Here is a 23,640-nt window from a genome sequence, read left to right as displayed (position 1 = left end):
ATGATGGCAGCCTCTGCCTACAGCCTGTCTGTTTTTTCTTTCTTTTTTTAATTTTTAGTTTGTTTAAAAGTACATTTTGGGGGATTTATTTAGTATTTAGTATTTAGTCTATGTGGGGGAGGGGGGTAGGGTAAGGGGAAAACCGTATCCCAGTCACTTCCTGGCGAGGATGCGACTAATCTCCAAGTCGCGCACTCGTCCCCCCCTCTCGCGGCCTACCAACTGGATTGGCGCGGCCTTTCCTGCTGGAGACCGGACCAAAGCTCCAACACCGGCGGCGCAGCGCTGGATTCATCGCGGAGCGGGCGTTGCCTTACTTGGATCGCCGTTTGAAGCTCCGGAGTGTTGGGCCTGCTGCTTCAACATCGCAGAGCTGTGGTTTGCGGACGGGTTTGTAGATTAATGGGCCCTAGTGTGTGTAGGATAGTGTTAGTGTACAGGGATCGCTGGCTGGTGTGGACTCGGTGGGCCGAAGGGCCTGTTTCCCCGCTGTATCTCTAAATTAAACTCAAAGTGACCTGCACCGCATTACCTGAATACACATCTTGATTGACTTCTTGAACAAAATCATGAGAGGAATAGCTCAGTTATATGCATAGTGTCTCTTGTCCAGAGTTTGGGAATTAAGAAACAGGGGTCATGGGTTTAAGATGAGGAGGGGGGGGGGAAGATTTAGTTGGAACCTGAGGGATATTATTAAGGTGGAGATCGACAGATTCTGGAGTAGTGCTGATGTCGCAGTTATGGGGAAAATGGCAGGAGAATGGGGTTAGAAGGCAAGATAGATCAGCCATGATTAAATGGCAGAGTAGACTTGATGGGCCGAATGACCTGATTCTGCTCCTAGAACTTATGAACTGTGTTTGCACACAAATGGTGGTGGGCGTATGGAACAAGCTGTCGGAGGAGGTAGTTGAGGCAGGGACTATCCCAACGTTTAAGAAACAGTTACACAGGTGCATGGATAGGGCAAGTTTGGAGGGATGTGGGCTAAACTCGGGCAGGTGGGACTAGTGTAGATGGGACATGTTGGCCGGTGTGGGCAGGTTGAGCCAAAGGGCCCCGTTTCCACGCTATATCACTCTGTGACACCCCAAATGAAACTGCGCGATTCTCTCGAACACCGGGGCTGCCTGTTCATAGCTTTATTCAGGATTTAATTTGTTTGGCTGGAGATAGTAGAAAGTAAATTAATTAAAAAAAATAAAATCCAAGATGTGATTAATTGTCACTCCTGTCTAGACTTGCGATTGCTCATCCCCAACTCTTGGCTTCTGTCACTTGGCCTTCAGCCGATATAAATCATCTCAGACTCATTCCTGTCCTCAAACACTTTATTTTGCCTGGGTAGTTATTTAGTTTAGAGAAACAGCCTGGAAACATCCTCTCCACATAAACTCTATCCAGGCCTCTCACTATTCGACCCGAAACGTCACCCATTCCTTGTCTCCGCCAGAGATGCTGCCTGTCCCGCTGAGTTACTCCAGCATTTTGCGTCTATCTTCGGTGTAAACCAGCACCTACAGTTCCTTCCTGCACATGACAAAAAAAAAGCTCCTCTGATCCCTGTCGCATTGTGTATATCAAGAAACATAGAAAAATAGGTGCAGGAGTTGGCCATTCGGCCCTTCGAGCCAGCACCGCCATTCAATATGATCATGGCTGATCATCAAAAATCAGTACCCCGTTCCTGCTTTCTCCCCATATCCCTTGATTCTGGTAGCCCCAAGAGCTAAATCTAACTCACTCTTGAAAACATCCAGTGAATTGGCCTCCACTGCCTTCTGTGGCAGAGAATTCCATAGATTCACCACTCTCTGCATGAAAAAGTTTTTTCCTAAAATGGCCTACCCCTTATTCTTAAACTGTGTGACCCCTGGTTCTGGGCTCCCCCAACATCAGGAACATTTTTCCTGCATCTAGCCTGTCCAATCCCTTAAGAATTTTATGTTTCTACAAGATTCCCTCTCATCCTTCTAAATTCCAGTGAATACAAGCCAAGTCGACCCATTCTTTCATCATATGTCAGTCCCGCCATCCCGGGAATTAACCTGGTGAACCCAAGCTGCACTCCCTCAATAACAATAATGTCCTTCCTCAAATTAGGAGACCAAAATTGCACACAATACTCAAGGTGCATTCTCACCAGGGCCCTGTACAACTGCAGTAGGACCTCCTTGCTCCTAAACCTAAATCCTCTTGCAATGAAGGCCAACATGCCATTAGCTTTCTTCACTGCTTGCTGAACCTGTATGCTTACTTTCAGTGACTGATGTACAAGCACACCCAGGTCTTGTTGCACCTCCCCTTTTCCCAGTCTGACACCATTCAGATAATAATCTGCCTCCTGTTCTTGCCACCAAAGTGGATAACTGCACATAACCTCCACATTATACTGCATCTGCCATGCTCCTGCCCACTCACCCAACCTATCCATCACCCTGCACCATCAGAGCATTCTCATTGCCGCTCACACTGCCACCCAGCTATGTGTCATCCACAATCTTGGAGCTGTTACATTTAATTCCCCCGTCTAAATCGTTAATACGTGTTGTAAACAACTGGGAATCCAGCAATCTGCCTGCTGAGATTTCTGCTGTAAATTGCCCCGTGTGGGTGTGTGTGTGTGTGTGTGTGTGTCTGTGTGTGTGTGTGTGTGTGTGTGTGTGTGTGTGTGTGTGTGTGTTGTGTGTGTGTGTGACAATCTGGGTGGGTTTGAAGACAATGGGATTAGCGTAGGATTAGCGTAAACAGGTGCTTGTTGGTTGGCACGGATTTTTAATTCCCTAACTAGGGTTGGATTTGCGTCCATTTGTGTCGATTGAGGATTGGGAGCAATTCCATAACAGTTGGGCGGCACAGCGGTAGAGTTGCTGCCTTACAGCACCAGGGACCCGGGTTTGATCCCGACTACTGGTGCTGTCTGTACGGAGTTTGTACGTTCCCCCTGTGGCCACGCGAGTTCTCCGGGCGCTCCGGTTTCCTCCCACATCCTAAAGGCGTTCCGGTGTGTAGGTTAATTGGCTTCCGTAAATTGTCCCCAGTGTGTAGGATAGAATCTCACGCTATCTTTGATCGGACTTCATTGCCTTTACCTTGCACCAAACGTTATTCCCTGTATCATGTATCTATCTGTACGTTGTGGATGCCGCAATTGCAATCCCGTTTCGTCTTTCCGCTGACTGGTTAGCAAACAACAAAAGCTTTTCACTGTACCTCAGTATACGTGACAATAAACTAAACACAACTTTATTGTCACGTGTACCGATCAAATATAGTCCGAGGGACCCAATGAGGTAGATGGTCGGTTTGTTGGAAAGCTGGTCTCGACAAAATTGCCCCTAGTGTGTAGGGAGTGGATGAGAAAATGGGATTACAGAGATCTCGTTTACAGGGTAATCGCTGGGCGGCGCGGACACGGTGGGTCGACGAGCTCGTTTCCACGCTGACATAGGAAGCAGGTGCAAGAGTGGGCCATTCGGCCCTTCAGGCCAGCACCGCCATTCAATATGATCATGGCTGATCATCCAGAATCAGTACCACGTTACTGCTTTCTCCCCATATCCCTTGATTCCATTAGCCCCAAGCGCTAAATCTAACTCTCTCTTGAATAAAACTATGGCTAAAAACTCAAATGAGAGTCCAAATCACATATACGCCAGAGAAGGCAATGGAATCTAAATTTCCTCTCTCATGCACTCTGGGGCGCCATCTGTGATATTAATGATCATAGAAACATAGAAAATAGGTGCAGGAGTAGGCCATTTGGCCCTTCGAGCCTGCACCGCCATTCAATATGATCATGGCTGATAATCTGGCTACCATTCTACATTATCATTTAAACTCATAGTTTAGAGGGATATAGATAGATAGAGATAGATAGAGATAGATAGAGACAGATTTATAGATATAGATATATATACATATATACACACACACACAAACACAAACATATTTCTGGGGATGCTGCATAGAGGGTGCGAGCTACAGGTAGAGGTTGAGTAGGCTAAGTCTCTATTCCATGGAGCGCAGGAGCATGAGGGGTGATCTTATAGGAGGTGTATAAAATCATGAGAGGAATAGATCGGGTAGATGCACAGAGTCTTTTACCCAGAGTTGGGGAATCAAGGACCAGAGAACATAGGTTCAAGGTGAAGGGGGAAAGACTTAATAGGAACCCGAGGGGCAACTTTTTCCACACAGGGGGTAGTGGGTGAATGGAACAAGCTGCCAGAGGCGGGAGTCGAGGCTGGGACTATACCATTGTTTAAGAAACAGTTGGACAGGTACATGGATAGGACAAGTTTGGTGGGTTTTGGACCAAGCGCAGGCAGGTGGGACTAGTGTAGCTAGGACGGTGTGGGCGAGTTGGGCCGAAGGGCCCGTTTCCACACTGTATCACTCTATGACTTTTTTCTCGTTTATGATATTGTTTACAGTGTACTATGTTTACATATTCTGTTGTGCTGCAGCAAGGAAGAATTTCATTGTTCTATCTGGGACACACGACAATAAAACACTCTTGAGCTCCGGGTCTCTGGCGCCGTGAGGCAGCATCTCTACCGCTGCTCCAACGTGCCACCCCCTGTGTGATGGGATTTGAATCCACAGCTGTGGTGAATATTCCAGGCCGCTGCAGCAGTGATCCCACAATACCATCATGGTCTCGTGGCAATACATAGTTTACCCCTGACTCTCATACAAAACCCCTCCAGCCATGTTCGCCAGAGCCAGGCTCCTTCAACTTGAGGAGGTAAACGCATCCTTTCTAATCTTCCTGCACTGCAGACATCCGCTGTCAGGCAGGAGCGGAGACAGTAACATACTGTAGCAGTCGAGAGTGCGGTAGCAATATCATTTGACACAATGAGCAGCTCTGCAGAAAACGCAACTGGCGTCTATTACTGTAAGTGACGTGGAGTGGTCTTAAAACAACACAGCCTGTTCACAGAGATCTTTTTGTTTAAGAACGAACTGCAGATGCTGGAAAAAACAAAATCAAAGGGAGACAAAAATGCTGGAGTAACTCAGCGGGTGAGGAGAGAAGGAATAGGCGACGTTTTGGGTCAAGCCCCTTCTTCATTTAAGAATAAGGAGATCCCCTTATTTAAGAATAAGGAGTAAGCCATTTAGAACGGAGACGAGGAAACACTTTTTCCTCACAGAGAGTGGTGAGTCTGTGGAGTTCACTGCCTCAGAGAGCGGTGGAGGCCGGTTCTCTGGAGGCTTTCAAGAGAGAGCTAGATAGGACTCTTAAAAATAGTGGAGTTACGGGATATGGGGAGAAGGAAGGAACGGGGTACTGATTGCGGATGATCAGCCATGATCACATTGAATGGCGGTGCTGGCCTGAAGGGCTGAATGGCCTCCTCCTGCACCTATAGTCTATTCAGACTGAAGAGATCAATGCTTGTTGTGCCCCCGTCAGTGTGAATTTCAAAGTTTAGTTTAGTGACACCGTGCAGAAACAGGCCCTTCGTCCCATCGAGTCCACACCGACCAACGCTCCATCAACTGTGTAGGAAGGAACTGCAGATGCTGGTTTACATCAAAGACAACCACAACATGCTGGAGTAACTCAGCGGTAACAGGCAGCATCTCTGGAGAGAAGGAATGGGTGACGTTTCAGACTGAAGAAGGGTCTCGATCTGAAATGTCACCCACTCCTTCTATCCAGAAATGCTGCCTATCTCGCTGAGTTACTCCAGCATGCTGACGCAGTAAGCTGTTTAAATCCTCTGCCATTAGGTACTGTGTTGTTATCCACTAACATAATTGCAGAAAGATCTGAAAGATTAAAAATAATGACCTTTCCCTGCTGAATTCCTCGCACGATGTGGTCCCTCTGAGTCACCAGTGTCTCATCGGTACCCTGCAGCTCCACTCTTGCTCCCCTCCCCCTCCCCCCCCCCCCCCCCCCCCCCCCCCCCCCCCCCCCCCCCGACCCCCAGGGACAGCCCCTAGTCCTCTCCTTCCACCCCACCAGCCGTCGCATACAGCACAAAATCCTCTGACATTTTCGCCACTATTAGCCACATCCACCCCTTTCCACTTTCCGCAGAGGCCGTTCCCACCGCAACTCCCTGGTCAAAGCCGTCCCTTCTCGCCCCCAAACCACCCCCACCCCTACCCCAGGTACCTCCCCCTGCAACCCCCACATGAGATGCACCACCTGTCCCTATACCTCCCCCCTCGATTCCGTCCAAGGACCCCGACTGATTTTCCAGGTGAGGCACAGAGGTTCACTTGGGCCTCCACCAACCTCATCTCCTGTATCCGCTGCTCCAGGTGTGGACTCCTGTATATCGGCGAGACCAAGCGCAGGCTCGGCGATCGTTTCAGCTGCACACCTCCGCTCGGTCCATTTAAACCTACCTGACCTCCCGGTTGCTAAACACTTTAAACCCCCACCTCCCATTCCCACACTGACCCGTTCTGTTCTGGGCCATGCAGTGTGGCAACGGGCCCTTCGGACCAACTTGCCCACGAGGACCAAGATGCCCCATCTACACTGGTCCCACCTGCCCGCCTTCGACCAATGTCCCACTCGACCTTTCCTTCCCATATAACCTGTCCCATTAAATGTGTTTTACATGTGGCGATAGTCCCTGCCTCAACTACCTCCTCCAGCAGCTCGTTCCGTGCACCAGCTGTTGGGGTGGGATGTACCTGTTGGGTGTGTAATGTGCAGGAAGGAACTGCAGATGCTGGTTTACACCGAAGACGGACACAAAATGCTGGAGTAACTCAGTGGATGTGGCTAGTGGTGAGATCCCGGTGGAAGTGGTGAAAATGACGGTGGATTTTGTGCTGTATGCGACGGCTGGTGGGGTGGAAGGAGAGGACTGGGTGGGGGGGGCTGGGAATTGGGGAGGGGGGTGTGGGAACAAGAGCGGAGCTGCAGGGTACAGAGGAGAACGTAGTGACTCAGAGGGACCACATTGTGGGAGGAATCCAGCAGGGAAAGGTCATTATGTTTAATCTTTCAGATCTTTCTGCAATTATGTTAGTGGATAACAGCAAGGCGGGCACACAGTACCTAATGGCAGAGGATTTAAACAGCTATAAATAGAGGCTTCAGAATGTTCTCTGGCTCAGGCTGAGAATAAGAAAACCATTTTGCGTACTGCCCTTTAGAAACTGCCAAGAAATCCACGTTGTATGCAATACGCTTAAAATAGCTCAGACGATTACAATCCCTGGGAGGGGGGGGAAGTTTGAAATATAAAACTGGATCCTTTACAAGGATGTCAGATACAAGCAAATGGGCTACAGTGCCATATTTAGGGATAATTCAATTTCCTCTCATTGCTTCAAGTGACAGGGTGGCACCCACTGTAATCCTATTCGCACGATTCAGTTTGAATCATTTACAGTAGTTTAGTTTTAGAGATACAGTGCGGAAACAGGCCCTTCGGCCCACCAGGTCTGTGCCGGCCAGCGATCCCCACACACTGACACTGCCCGACACACACACACACACACACTAGGGGACAATTTTACATTTACACCAAGCCAATTAACCTACAAACCTATATGTCTTTGAAGCGTGGGAGAAAACCAAAGACGTCAGAGAAAACCCACGCAGGTCACGGGGCAAAACGTGCAAATTCCGTACAGATAGCGCCCGTAGTCAGGATCGAACCCGGGTCTCCGGCGCTGCAAGCGTTGCAAGGCGGTAACTCTACCGCTGCGCCACCCTGCCACCCTAATTCCAGTTTGTGTCATTTAGCTTATTGTCACATGTACTGTGGTACAGTGAAAAGCTTTTTTGTTGCGTGCTATCCAGTCAGCGGAAAGACCATATGCGATTACAATCGAGCTGTCAACACTGTACAGATACGGGATAAATGGAATAACATTTAGTGCAAGATAGAGCCCAGGAAAATCCAATTAAAGATAGTGTGAGGGTCTATGGGATGGTAGATGAGAGGTCAAGACCGCTCTCTAGCTGGTGGTAGGATGGTTCATTTGCCTGATAACAGCTGGTAAGAAACTGTCCCTGAATCTGGAGGTGTGGGTATTCACACTTCTGTACCTGGGAGAGGGGAGGGGATTCTGCCCGATGGGAGAGGGGAGAAGAGGGAGTGAGCGGGGGTGAGACTGGTCCTTGATGATGCTGCTGGCCTTGCCGAGGAAGCGCGACGTGTAGATGGAGTTAATGGAAGGGAGGGAGGTTGGTTGGCGCGATGGTCTGGGCTGCGTCTTTTTTTGTGAATGGGCAAGTATGCCGAGATTAATAGCCCTGTCCCACTGTACGAGTTCATTCCAAGAGCTCTCCCAGGTTTAAAAAAAAAAAAAAAAAATCAAACTCGTGGTAAGCACGGAGAATGTAGCGGGTACGTCGGAGCTCAGGGACGTCTCTTAGCGGCTCGTAACGCTAACGGCAGGTACTCGGGAAGACTTGCTAACGGCAGGTAAGCTCGGGAAGACTTGTGAAGATTTTTCAACATGTTGGAAAAATGTCCACGAGAGCCCCGAGTACCGACGAGTGGCCATTACCGTAAATCTCTGAGTTCGAATCAGGGCAAACTCGGGAGAGCTCTTGGAATGAGTCGTACCGTGGGACAAGGGTTTAAAACGGCACGGAAACAAAAACAGTGGAGAAAGAAAATCATAATTTCCCGCCTGAGGGATTTGGAGAGAGGGCAAGAGGTTGGGAGAAGGTCGGGAATCTAGTGCTGGCTACAGTCCGGGATGGTGGGAAAGAGCTGGCGACACAAGGGACTGCAGATGCTGGGAACTTGCGCAGAACACAAAGTAGAATTTTGCAAGTTTCTATCGAGGGGGGATCTTATAGAAACTTACAAAATTCTTAAGGGGTTGGACAGGCTAGATGCAGGAAGATTGTTCCCAATGTTGGGGAAGTCCAGGACAAGGGGTCACAGTTTAAGGATAGAGGGGAAATCCTTTAAGACCGAGATGAGAAAAACTTTTATCACACAGAGAGTGGTGAATCTGTGGAACTCTCTGCCACATAAGGTAGTTGAGGCCAGTTCATTGGCTATATTTAAGAGGGAGATAAATGTGGCCCTTGTGGCTAAAGGGATCAGGGGGTATGGAGAGAAGACAGGTACGGGATACTAAGTTGGATGATCAGCCATGATTATATTGAATGGCGGGGCAGGCTCGAAGGGCCTACTCCTGCACCTATTTTCTATGTATCTAGACAAAAATGCTGGTGAAACTCAGCAGGTGCTGCAGCATCTATGGAGCGAAGGTTTCTTTCGCTCCATAGATGCTGCCGCACCCGCTGAGTTTCTCCAGCATTTTTGTCTACCTTCGATTTTCCAGCATCTGCAGTTCCTTCTTGAGCAGAACACAAAGTGCTGGAGTAACTCAGCGGGTCAGGCAGCATCTCTGGAGAACATGGATAGGTGACGTTTCACAGAGTGCTGGAGTAACTCAGCGGGTCAGGCAGCATCTCTGGAGAACATGGATAGGTGACGTTTCACAGAGTGCTGGAGTAGCTCAGCGGGTCAGGCAGCATCTGTGGAGAACATGGATAGGTGACGTTTCACAGAGTGCTGGAGTAACTCAGCGGGTCAGGCAGCATCTGTGGAGAACATGGATAGGTGACGTTTCACAGAGTGCTGGAGTAGCTCAGCGGGTCAGGCAGCATCTCTGGAAGGCGTGGACAGGTCGAATACTGAAGAAGGGTCCCGAGCCCGAAACTTCACTCAAGTACGTCTTCAAGAGATGCTGCCTGACCCGCCGAGTTAAAAAACAGGAAATGGACACAGCAGGTCAGGCAGCATCTTTGAAGAAAAGCAACAGGTGACGTTTCGGGTCGGGACCCTTCTTCAGACTGAATTAGGGTCTCGGCCCGAAATGTCAGCTGTTCCTTTTCTCCAGAGGCGCTGCCTGTCCCACCGAGTTACTCCAGCATTTTGTGTCCATCTTCGGAGTAAACCAGCATCTGCAGTTCCTTCCTGCACATTACAAACCCAACAGGTACATGCTGAGGGACGCACTGAATCTCGGTGCAGCCAACGCCAAGGCTCGGTGGGGGAGGACCACAGTCTGTGGTCCTTCTGCTGTGGGACATTGAGCCACAGAGTCACCCCTGAAACAAGGGAAGGGATATCACCCCATGAGGCCACATGACTAGCATTGCTGAAAGACAGATGCAAACACTACTGAGTAGGACACCATTGAATGTGCAGACACTGAGACTGAAGAGTTTCTGCGTGTTTTTTGTTTTGTATATATTTTTTATTCTGAATTAAGGTAATTTTTGGAAAAAAACAGGTGTGCAGTTGCAGGCAAAGCCCATCAGGGGGCGCTGTATTTGGTTTTATTTGGAGAGTCTAGAATTAGAGGGCACAACCTTGGAATAAGGCAGCATGGTGGCGCAGCTGGTAGAGTTGCTGCCTTACAGTGCTCACAGCGCCAGAGACCCCGGTTCGATCCCGGCTACGGGTGCTTGTCTGTACGGACTTTGTACATTCTCCCCGTGACCTGCATGGGTTTTCCTCAAAGAACAGGTTTCCTCCCACACTCAAAATACAGACAGGTTTGTGGTTAAATAGGCTTGGTATAGATGTAAAAATTGGCCCTAGTGTAGGTTAGTGTTAATGTGCGGGGATCACTGGTCAGTGCGGACTCGGTGGGCCGAAGGGCCCATTTCCGCGCTGTATCTCTAAACTAAAAGGACCTATCTTCCAATTGGAGATGAGGAGGAATTTCTTTGGCTAGTGGGTGGCCAAGTCTGTGGAGGCCAAGTCAATGGCTATTTTTAAGGTGGAGATCGCGAGGTTCTTGATTAGGAAGGGCATCAAGGGTAACGGGGAGAAGGCAGGAGGATGGGGTTGAGAGGGAAAGATAAATCAGCCATGATTGAATGGCAGAGCAGACTTGATGGGCCGAATGGCCTAATTCTGCTCCCATTCTCTCGATCTTATGGTTAAACAACAGTTGTTAACACGGGAAGCCGAGAGAAAAGAGCTTTTAGTAATCAGTAACTCATTCAGCATTGAACACCGATTCGATTTGATTCAGATGTTATCCTCAGAAGGTAATTAAAATGTTGGGTTTTTTTTTGTTTTTTGGGGTTTTTGTTAAATCGCAGTGAATATATCAGCTGGTCTGTCATCGCCACTGTTGCATTATGGCAGCTAAGGTTTAAAAATTGCCTGATTCTTCTGCCAGTTCTTACTAAAGCAGAACACAATAAATTATGTGTCCCTCAGTGAAGGAAAGACAAACGACAATTAAACTGTAGATCACAATTTTCCGCATGAGATCGCACCTTGATGAGAAGCTTGATATGAAACTTCTGACCCCCATCACGTTACAACATATGTTGACGAAATGTCATGCACTTACTGAATGTACAGGTGAAGGGGGGTGAAAGGGCGGCACGGTGGCGCAGCGGTAGAGTCGCTGCCTCACGGCGCCAGAGACCCGGGTTCGATCCCGATTACGGCGCTGTCTGTCGGAGTTTGTACGTTCTCCCCGTGACCCGCGTGGGTTTTCTCCGAGATCTTCGGTTTCCTCCCACACTCCAAAGGCGGGCAGGTTTGGAGGTTAATTGGCTCTGTGTCAATGTAAAATTGTCCCTCATGTGTGTAGATTCAGATTCAGATTCAGATTCAGTTTTAATTGTCATTGTCAGTGTACAGTACAGAGACAACGAAATGCATTTAGCATCTCCTTTGAAGAGCGACATAGCAAACGATTTTGAATTAAAAAAATAAATAATAAGTGTCCGTGGGGGGGGGTGATTGGCAGTCACCAAGGTACGTTGTTGAGTAGAGTGACAGCGGCCGGAAAGAAGCTGTTCCTCGACCTGCTGGTTCGGCAACGGAGAGACCTGTAGCGCCTCCCGGATGGTAGGAGGGTAAACAGTCCATGGTTGGGGTGAGAGCAGTCCTTGGCGATGCTGAGCGCCCTCCGCAGACAGCACTTGCTTTGGACAGACTCAATGGAGGGGAGCGTGGAACCGGTGATGCGTTGGGCAATTTTCACCACCCTCTGCAATGCCTTCCGGTCGGAGACAGAGCAGTTGCCATACCATACTGTGATGCAGTTGGTAAGGATGCTCTCGATGGTGCAGCGGTAGAAGTTCACCAGGATCTGAGGAGACAGATGGACCTTCTTCAGTCTTCTCAGGAAGAAGAGACGCTGATGAGCCTTCTTGATCAGATAGTGTTAGGATAGTGCTAGTGTGCGGGGATCGCTGGTCGGCGCGGACTCGCTGGGCCGAAGGGCCTGTTTCTGCTCTGTAGCTCTGAACTAAACTATGAAGGGGGAAATGGGCACCATTTGTGGTCAGATTGAATGTGGTTTAGTTTAAAGACACAGCATGGAAACAGGCCCTTCGGCCCACCAGGTCCCCGCTGACTAGCGATCCCTGCACATTAACACTATCCTACACCCACTAGGGACGATTTTTACATTTACCAAGCCAATGAACCTACAAACTTGAACGTCTTTGGAGTGTGGGAGGACATCGAAGATCTCAGAGAAAACCCACGCAGGTTATAGGGAGAACGTACAAATCCCATACAGGCAGTGCCCATAGTCGGGATCGAACCCGGGTCTCCGGTGCTGCATTCGCTGTAAGGCAGCGACTCTACCGCTGCGCCACTGGTTGTAGTGAATTCCGGAGGGAATTTCATAACCAGATTGGAGACCTAAAACAGTATAATTTAGTTTAGTTTAAGCACCTGGGGTCAGGATCGAACCCGGGTCTCTGCCACTGCAAGGTAGTAGCTCGACCGCTGCACCACCATGCTGCCCACGTCACAGAAGCAGATCTCACAATCACCCTACACTTTTAAATCTCCACCATGTATCTGTACACTGTGAACGGCTCAATTGTAATCATGTATTGTCTTTCCGCTGACTGGTTAGCACGCAACAAAAGCTTTTCACTATACCTCAGTACACGTGACGACAAACTAAACTGAAGTGGCCAGTCAGTGAATTATGTAAATGGAAAAAATAACATTGATAAATGCAGTTGACAAATTGGTACCATGCTGAATCCTCTTATTATTCTGAAACACAATCATAGAAAATCATCTACATTAAAATCTCATTATGCAACGGCAGCTGCGATAAATGTCCAAAAAGAGCCAGGTTTTGGTTTTTAATGAAAATTAGTCAAATTATTTGGGTCTAAAAACACCTCATATTCAGCAATGTAGGTAACTTCATGAAAAACAACATTATCTTTATGAAATACTAGACTAAGTGGATATTCACACGGGAGGGCAGGTCCCCCAACGCAATATTCCACCTCTCCACCAATTCTAATATTGGTGGCCAGTGGGGGGGCTTTCTGGAGTGCTGGTATGGGTTCTTGGGGTGGCAGCTCAGTCCCTCAAGCCTGATCTGCTGGCAGCTCACTCATGGCTGGTGGGCTGGCTGTTGACTCATGACTATTCCTTGAAATTCCATTTCAAGTAGGGTGCAAGGCCACCAAATTCAAATCCATGTTCCTACCATTTCAAGCAGGGTGCAAGGCCACCGAATTCAAGTGCAGTTTCACCATAAACCACCATAAAGCCATACAAAACGCCAAACTCACAGTTCAGTAGACATTCAGTGTGTTCAGTTGATTCACAGATCAGCCTTTCAACTTCAAGCCAAAGCACCCAAGCCACCATGTACAGTAAGTAGTGCCTTTCATCCTCAAGCCAAAGCACCCGCCACCATTTGCAGTAAGTAGTGCATTTCAACTTCATGCCACCATTTGCAGTATATACTGCCTTTCAACTTCAAGCCAAAGGACCCAAGCCACTATTTGCATGCAGTAAGTAGTAATAATAATAATAAGTTTATTTATATAGCACATTTATAGTCAATTTTCATTGACCCCGAAGTGCTTTACATAATTTAAAAATTGCCGGCCCGCGGTAGAAGTTATCCGCGGGTCCCGGCAATGGCGGCTTCTTCTTCCCCCCCGGGTCCCCCACGAGGGATCCCGGGCTGTAGACGCCGCAGCAGCTGGAACTCTGCAGACCGCGGCTTCAGGCTGCGACCTTCAGGCTTCCCCCCACCACCCCCCACACAAAACACAAAAAACCCCACTAAATACACACTTTAAAACATACTAAAAATAAAAAATAAAATTGAAAGGCTGACGCGCTGCTGCCATGGCTGCCGCCAGAACACGCCAGAACAGCGCCCCCTTCCATTTGCCATTCAACTTCAAGCCAAAGCACCCAAGCCTCCATTTGCAGTAAGTAGTGCCTTTCAACTTCAAGCCAAAGCACACAAACAACCATTTGCAGGCAGTGCCTTTTTACATCAAACAAACCATATTTTCATTTTCAAACCACATTAAGGGTACTCACAGTTGTGTAGACATTTGTCCTGAAGTTAGTCGAAGCTAGTCTTCAACATAGTCGAAGGAGGTCTTCAACATATCATTTTTTCGAACTCTTCTACACTCGCCAATTAGGTCGCCCAAGTGGGACAGGCCTTTAAAGAGCAGTCCTGAACTACTATCTACCTCATTGGTGACCCTCGGACTATCTTAAAAATACACAATGACTTAGCCTCCACAGCTGTCTGTGGCAATGAACTCCACTGATTCACTACGCTCCGACTAAATAAATTTCTCCTCACTTCCTTTCTAAAGGTGCATCCTTTTAATTCTGAGGCTTGTGGGTGGTGAATCTGTGGAATCATTACCACAGAAGGCTGTGGAGGACAAGTCGATGGATATTTTTAAGGCAGAGATAAATAGATTCTTGATTAGTACGGGTGTCAGGGGTAATGGGGAGAAGGCAGGAGAATGGGGTTGAGAGGGAGAGATAGATCAGACTTGATTGAATGGCGGAGTACACTTGATGGGCCGAATGGCCTAATTCTGCTCCTGCCACTTATGAACTGTGGCCTGTGGTCCCAGACTCTCCCAGTAGTGCAAACATCCTCTCCACATCCACTCTATCCAGGCCCTAAATGTCAGTCTGAAGAAGGATCTCGACCCGAAACGTCAACCATTCCTTCCCTCCAGAGACGCTGCCTGTCCCGCTGAGTTACTCCAGCGTTGTGTGTCTACCTTTACTAAAAGTATATTGCTCTGCCCACCACAGGCCTTTCCAGATTCTAGATATTTGGCAAATCTTGGTAGGATTTGCGAAAGGAAATTGTCTTGATCTTTATTAGATGTCTTGTGCGATTTGAATGAAACTTTCCCTTCCTTATTACAGTAATTTCGGTCTGCGGTTTCAAATTACTTTATCATTTGCAACGCAGTGTACACCAGCACAAACACTTCTCCATCTCAGCAATGGTCCAATTTGGAAATTGGTAACTTGATGAAAGAAGTGTTTGCTTCAGATTTCCATAAATATATCTGCAATAAACAGACACCACAGGTGTTTGCATTTAAATTGAATCATGCCAGCTTCATTATAGTTCTGTAGGATGGTTATTTTATCTAGCAAGGAATGCATAACAATTTGGCTATTAATAAGCACGAGTCCAACTCATCCACACCTGCTCCCTGCGCCCGCGTTCGAGCTTCGCACGGGTTAGTTTATAGACACAAAAAGCTGGAGGAACTCGGCAGGGTCAGGCAGCATCTCTGGAGAGAAGGAATGGGTGGCATTTCAGGTCTTCAATCTGTAAAGGGCCCGGCACGCCTTTGCGATTTTTTTCGGCGACTGCAAACGTCAGCGACTGACACCCTAAAAACCGTCGAGTTGCACGACACTCCGTGTCACCGTCACGTCAAGCTACGACACTGCACGCCGCCCACCTTCACGACACAAGGAGCTCACACCAAGGAGTAATGATCACATCGGAAATGAACTTGTATCCAATTAATCCAAGGACCAATAACTTTTTAAGAAATAAATTGTTTATTTAACGCCAGTGTCGCCCGCAGGACAGCGCGTGTCAGCGTGTGACGGGGCACACCGCATGATGAGACACCCAGATGTCGCCTGAAGATTTTGAACATTCCAAATTCCAGGGGCAGCAGGGAGACACCGCGCGTCACTACACACATCACCCCGCGTCACGCCCCGCGTCACGCCCCGCGTCACGGCCCGACCACGCCGCCACAACCTCGTTTCAGGCTGTCGCCAAAAATGTCGCCCAAGTGGGACAGGCCCTTAAATCTTACTTCCTACACACGGTTTAGTTTAGAGATACAGCGCCGAATCTGGCCCTTCGGCACATCGTGTCCGCGTCCACACACACACACACGCACGCACCCGCACACGACAATTTTACATTTTATACCAAGCCAATTTACCTGCACGTTTTTCACATGCGGGAGGAAACCGAAGATCTTGGAAAAATAACGCACGCAGGTCACGGGGAGAACGTACAAACTCCGTACAGACAGCGCCCGTAGTCAGGATCGAACCCGGGTCTCTGGTGCTGCAAGGCAGCAACTCTACCGCTGCGCCACATGCCGTACCATCTTGCTGACATTTATAAGCCATCCAACCTGCTAGAGGATGCATTCTCAAAGATTGTTACTTACTAGAAATCTCCGAATACTATATATTTATAGAGTCTTACAGTGTGGAAACAGGCCCTTCGGCCCAACTTGCCCACATGTCCCATCTACACTAGCCCCACCTGCCTGCATTTGGCCCATATCCCTCTAAACCTGCCCTATCCATGTACCTGTCTAAATGTTTCTTAAACTTTGCGATAGTCCCCGCCTCAACTACACCCACCTGCCGCCCTTTGTGTGAAAAGGTTGCCCCTCATGTACCTATTAAATCTTTCCCCCCCTCACCTTAAACCCATGTCCTCTGGTCCTCGTTTCCCCTACTCTGGGCAAGGGACTCTGTGCGTCTAGCCGATCTATTCCTCTCATGATTTTGTACATCCCTCATCCTCTTGGGCAACGTTTCTGTATTCATCCCAGGAAAAAAAGTGCAAGGATTTGATTGCTTGAATGATGGACTGAACCAACGGGAGCAGGCCATTCAGCCCACTGAGTCTAGGCCGACCATCGATCACCCTAGTCCTACAGGTATATATAACTCAGCGGGTCAGACAGCATCTCTGGAAGACACGGATAATTGACGGATCGGATTGGGATTTTTTCTTCAGTGCCAACCTGTAAAGTCACCTCTCCACGTATTCCAAATAGGCAGTCTGACCCGCTGAGTTACTCCGGCACTTTGCAACCGCTAGGCTTTTATGCTTCCACCCACAACATTAGTTATAGAATCAGTGACACAGCTTAGTAACGTGCCTCTCGGACCAACTAATCAGTAGAAAAGGACGCACCTTCAGGAAGTAGCGTTACGAACCGCTACGAGACATCCACGAGCTCCGACGTAGCTGCTACATACTTACCACGAGTTAGATTTTTTTTTTTTTTTTTTAAACTCGGGAGTGCTCTTGAATTACCTCGTACGGTGGGACAGGCCCTTAAGTGGGATAGACCCTTAAAGCCGACCCTTAAATATGTCTATTTCAGTCTTGCTCAGACTGCCGAATTAATCAACGTTTAAAGTCCCCCACACAGCCGTGAGAATTTTGCACGTCGCCTTATTTCCTACACGCTCACGTCAACAAATATTCATATATTCCTGAACTCCAATTCCATTATACTTCAGACCGGCAAGATAACAATAGGCATCGTCTAATTTCGTACATGTTCTTGAAGAACCCTTCACCAATTGTGAAAATAGCAATCGAGTTAATAGCAAAATAGAGCAATAGCGCTGCCTCAAATGGCACGTTCTCAAAACCTCGCCCCTTGCGTCCTGACCCTTCATGCACTCAATTGCTTTCTCATTTCTCATATCCTTCCTCCTATCTGGAGCCATTTGCTGCCCTTTAATGAACATCAGGTGGATATGTCACACTTCAAACCCCCTGGCTCTCCCACCCTCTCCAATCTCAAAGCACCAGCTAATTGATTTTCACCTTGCATTATAGATGGCTTCCACATTCGCAAAGGGATGAATGCACTTCAAAAATAATTCAATGTGCACAAGATGCTCACAACATTTTTAGTGGGATATCTGTATTATTATTAATCCATCTCCAGCATTTCATGCGATTAAATTAAGGTGTAACACAAGGCTGGAAAGACCTGTGAAAGAGACTCTAATCTTTCCTGGACTTTTCCTTCAATGAAGGTCATGTAATGCTTGCTTGGAAGAGCTTCCAAGTGGTTTGCTAAGTTCGCAAAATGATAGCAGTCTAAATATAACACTTGTGTTCAATGCCATTATTTTTTTTTAAAACATCGAGTATAGAGGTTGGAGGGCCATGTTGCAGTTATACAAGACATTGGCAAGATTGCATTTGGAGTATTGTGTTCAGTTCTGGGCACCGTGTTATAGGAAAGATGTTCTTAAGTTGGTCGTGTGTTGCAAGTTGGGCCAAAGAGCCTATTTCCCCCTCAGTTTCTCCACTACCCCGAGACCTACCGTACTGAGCATGTATCAGTGATTAATATCTTAGGGCTAACGGAATCAAGGGATATGGGGGAGAAGGGAGGAATGGGGTACTGATTTTGGATGATCAGCCATGATCATATTGAATGGCAGTACTGGCTCGAAGGGCCAAATGGCCAACTCCTGCACCTACTTTCTATGTTTCTAATGCATTCACAGTATGGATGCCTGAGGGAACCTTTGTTCATTGTAGCCGGAAGCAGTAATGACATTACACACCAGGATTGGTGGTAAAAATTATGTTTTTTGATAACGTGGGCACAGATTTAGTTCACTTCAGTGTTAGTTTAGAGATACAACGCGGAAACAGGCGCTTCCGCCCGAGTCCGCGCCAACCAGCGATCCCCGCACGCTAACACACACACACACACACACGAGGGACAATTTACACTTACACCAAGCCAATCAACCTACAAACCTGTACATCTTTGGAGTGCAGAAGGAAACCGAAGATAGTCAATAGACAATAGGCGCAGGAGTAGGGCCATTCAGCCCTTCGATCCAGCACCGCCATTCAATGTGATCATGGCTGATCATCCCCAATCAGTACCCCGTTCCTGCCTTCTCCCCATATCCCCTGACTCTGCTATCTTTAAGAGCCCTATCTAGCTCGCTCTTGAAAGTATCCAGAGAACAGGCCTCCACGGGCCCTCTGAGGCAGAGAATTCCACATAATCACAACTCTCTGCGAGATCTCAGAGGAGACCCACGCAGGTCACGGTGAGAACGTACAAACTCCGTACAGACAGCACCCGTGGTCAGGATTGAACCCGGGTCTCCGGCGCTGAGAGGCAGCTGCTGCACCGTGCTGTGTCCATTGTGCCCTTGAAATGGATCTTTGCCTGATGTTGCCGTTTATTTTATTAAGACTTCTTTTTTTTTTAAAACCAAACAGGTTGTCATGGAAACAGTGCATTGGGATTTTGAGCATGGTGACGTGATGCAGTGCTCCACTTCACTGCTGCAATGATAGTCTGTGTTTATATCTGGTGCCTGATACAAGATACTGCAGAGACCCACAACAAACTGTTTCTCTACCACCCCCGAACTCACTTCGCCACAACAAAAAAGACGTACAGGTCTGTAGGCTAATTGGCTTGGTATAATTGTAAAACAAATTGTCTCCAGCACGTGTAGGGACAGATTTAAGGGCCTGTCCACGTGTAGGAGTTAAGGGCCTGTCCCACTTGGGTGATTTTTTTCGGCGACTGCCGGCATCATATCTCGGTCGCCAAAAGATTTTGAACATTTCAAAATCCAGCGGCGACAAAAAAATGTTGCGACACTTGAAAAAACACCGCCGCGTTATTACGTCATCACGCCACGTCACCGCCACATCACGCTGCAAACTTTTCAGTCACCTGACACGTCCGTCAATGACGCCGGCTAGCGCCGAAAAAACCCCAAAACGGCAAGTGGGACAAGCCCTTTAGTGCAAGATGATCGTTGGTCAGCGCGGACTCGATGGGCTGTATCTCAAAACCAATTCCACGCTGCATCTCTAAACTAAAATCAGCAGCATAAAGTACAGAAGGCCCTCGTCGAATCACCACTAATGGGATGAACCCGCACCCATTGCTTTTTACAGCTGCACAGTTTTTTTTTTTGCAGGTTTATCCATATTTACAGATGTCAAACCGAGCGAACAACGGCAGACGTTACTGAAACGTTGTTTTGGCAAAATGTAGCGTGCATCTGACGCACATAATGGGGCCTGTGATTGGATGATAGGTCAATCCCTCGTGTATGGCATCAACAGCACCAGCGACACGTACGCACGCACGCTGCTGTAACAGATCTAGGATCTGTCTGTACGCGTGCCCCCTGGTGATTACAGTACAGACGCTCCCCCACTAACGATGGTGCAAAAATGATACACATTCAGTAGAAACCGTACTTCGGATATTGATCTTTTCGACGAACCAGGCGTGCAACTGATGCACGGAAAGTGACACGACGGCAACCAAGTGACCAAAGTCCGGGGCAATCCGTTGACCGACCCGGCCGTGGCTGGGTGAATGATGAGTTGGCCCGGGTGCTGGACTGCACACAAAGCCCAGCCGGCAGGGCCAGCTGAGGAGTTTTGGCCCCGGGCGCCGAACTTTGCGAGTGACGTCTCGCACCCAGGTCAAAACTCCTCAGCCGTCCCACCGGCAGGGCTTTGTGCGCTTCTGCACGCAAAATCCGGCACGCCATCCAACTCATGAAGCGATGATCGGCCGTGAGAAGGAGGGTTGGTGGTGGTGGTGGTGGTCAGCGAAGGTCCAAAGGTCGGACAGTTGGCCGGGCTGCCGACCGACGGGGCCACGGGCGAGGCGCTGCTGTTGCTGCTGCTGCACTCCATGGGCTGCACTACGTCGGGACGGGTGAGGCGGGGCCGGGCGCTGCGCTCTGACATGACAGTCCCCTCGACCCGAGTAGTAGTTGACAAGGGTGGTCCCATACGGGACAAACCACTTTAGCCCAATATATGGGATGTCCCGGCTAATACGGGACAGTTGGCAACCCTAGTTCCTTCACCGTGTCCCTAAACTAAACTAAACGTGATGATAAAAGAACCATTGAATAGACAGGCAGCGATTTATTGTCTGCAGCAGAGTCGAGCAACAAACATGTAACAGTTCATCTGCTGGCCCGAGGATTGAATATATTTAAGTCCTTCCGGAGCTAAATTTAGCACCGTTGAATATTCATACTTTACAAGATGAAATGACAGAATATCCAAGTACTCACTTCTGCAATGAACATTCAATCAAAGCTTCAACAATGCGGAGCGTTTATAAGGGCTCAGATCCATCAGCAGCTAGTTATCCAGCCTAGCTTCAGTAAGATGCCCGAATGCACTTGTGCTGGAAGGAACTGCAGATGCCGGTTCAAGCCGAAGATGGACACAAAAAGCTGGAGTAACTCAGCGGGACAGGCAGCATCTCTGGAGAAAAGGAATTTCGGGTCGAGACCCTTCTTCAGACCGAGTCAGGGGAGAAGGGGGGTGTGGAGAGAAAATGCATGAAAGATATGCAAAAAAACTAATGCTGATAAAGGAAAGACCGTTGTTAGCATTGGGCTGGGTGAAAACCAGTTGCAGACAATGAGACTCAACAGGGCCACATTGAAACTCGTCCCCTCTCTCTCTCGGTCCCTCCCCCCACCCAAGGGTGGGGGGAGGGACAGAGAGAGAGAGGGGATGCAAGGATTAGTTGAAGTTAGAGAAATCAATATTCATACCGCTGGGTATGAAGAAAAAAGCGGGAGTAACTCGGCTGGGACAGGCAGCATCTCTGGAGGGAAGGAATGGGGGATGTTTCGGGTTGAGACCCTTCTTCAGACCAGCTGAGTTACTCCTGCATTGTGTGTCTATCTGCTGGGTAAGAATGTATATGTTCTGTCCCCCTTCCCTGTGACTTACCTGGTTATGCAACCAACTCTCCCCTCCCCTCGCATTGCCCTTCTCCCCCTCCCTCCTCCCCCCCCCCCCCCCCCTCCTCCCCACCCCCACCCCCTCCCTGCAACATCCTCATAAATCTCCGCACTCTTTCCAGCTGTCAACGTGCTTCCTATAGTCGAGCAGCCAAAAGTGAACACAACACTCTAAATGCGGCCTCACCAACGTCTTGTACAACTGTATCATGGTGTGCGATGTAAGTAAATGGAATGATATGGCTTACACAGAGAAAGGCAACATGAATCACAGTTTTGGGCAGCACGGTGGCGCAGCAGTAGTGTTGCTGCCTCACAGCGCCAGAGACTCGGGTTCGATCCCGACTACGGGCGCTTGTCTGTACGGAGTTTGTACGTGCTCCCCGTGAATTTTCTCCGAGATCTTCGGTTTCCTCGCTACAAAGACGTACAGGTTTGGAGATTAATTAGCTTGGTGTAAATGACAAAATAATGTGTGTGTGTGTGTGTGTGTGTGCGCGCGGTGGTAGCGTGCGTGCGGTGGTAGCGTGCGTGCGGTCGTGTGCGCGCGGATCGCTCGTGTGCACGCGGATCGCCGGTCAGTGTGGACACGATGGGCAGAAGTGCCCGTGTCTGCGCTGTATCCCCAAACCAAACTATAATGGCAAAACTCTACACAAACTGGCGTTGTTTAAGTATGACTTTCTTTTCTAAATCTACAAACATCTCCTCATCTACATTATAACTAAACAGACAAACACATCCTTCAAATAGCAGCGTAACCAAAACAATAGAGGAAGAAGGGCATCGACACAAAAAGTCACCCATTCCTTCTCTCCAGAGATGCTGCCTGTCCCGCTGAGTTACTCCAACATTTTGTGCCTATCTTCATATTAAATACAAACTGGAACCTGCCAGACATGATTGAACGGAGCACGTTTAGAACAAGGCATTGAAATCTACCCACAGGAACTTACTTAGAAACCAGCGAGTAGGCCTCAGAGCAGATGGAAGGGCAGGGGACCAACTTGGTGAGAAAATGTCCGAGGGCAGCGGGAAAATGGGCGCTGGTTACTTTCTCGAGAACTGAAGTGAAGGTGTTGACGTCTGCGGCCTTCGAGCCTGGGTCTCCGCCGCCCGTGTCCAGAATGTTCCCTCCGTGAAGAACCAGGATCAGCACACGGACCTTGCACTTCCTCATATCCTGCAGAGATAGAGCACCCTGAATAAGTGGAGCGACACGTGTGGAGGAGGTGCCCGACAAGATTAACGTTCACCTTCATCACCTCCTAAGCTGTGCTATACATGTACCTCGTGTATTGTCAATACATGAAACATATTAAATAGGTGCAGGAGGAGGCCATTCTGCCCTTCGAGCCAGCACCACCATTCATTGTGATCATGGCTGATCATCCACAATCAATAACCCGTGCCTGCCTTCTCCCCATACCCCTTGATTCCGCTAGCCCTTGGAGCTTTATCTAACTCTCTTTTAAATTAATCCAGTGACTTGGCCTCCACTGCCCTCTGTTGCACAGAATTCCACAAATTCACAACTCTCTGGGTGAAAACGTTTTTTCTCATCTCAGTTTTAAACGACCTCCCCTTTATACTTATGGGCCTGTCCCACTTACACGACTTTTTCGACACCTGTCATGGGTCGTTGCAGGTCGCCGAAAACATTCAACGTTGAAAATCCAGCGGCGACCAGAACAAGGTACGACTCTTTGGGCGACTACTCACGACCATACAGGCTTCACCCCGCGACATGTCGCCTGTATGGTCGTGAGTCGTCTCGTCAGTCGCCCAAGAAATGTATTGCATTGCCCGTTTAAAAACAAAACCATCC

At 48.6% G+C, this 23,640-nt stretch overlaps 1 protein-coding gene across 1 annotated transcript in view; it reads right to left on the bottom strand.

Annotated features, from left to right (window-relative positions):
* pitpnm3 (PITPNM family member 3) overlaps positions 1-23,640 on the bottom strand; it is a 232,046-nt gene that overhangs the window by 78,232 nt on the left and 130,174 nt on the right. The window contains 1 exon segment of the mRNA XM_055658116.1: positions 22,769-22,995. Coding sequence (XP_055514091.1) covers positions 22,769-22,995 — 227 coding nt within the window.

This window comes from Leucoraja erinacea, chromosome 28, assembly GCF_028641065.1.
Source record: "Leucoraja erinacea ecotype New England chromosome 28, Leri_hhj_1, whole genome shotgun sequence".
Classification (NCBI taxonomy): domain Eukaryota; kingdom Metazoa; phylum Chordata; class Chondrichthyes; order Rajiformes; family Rajidae; genus Leucoraja; species Leucoraja erinaceus.
Note: the sequence above shows the minus strand (reverse complement) of the source record. Positions and strands in the feature narration are given on the sequence as shown.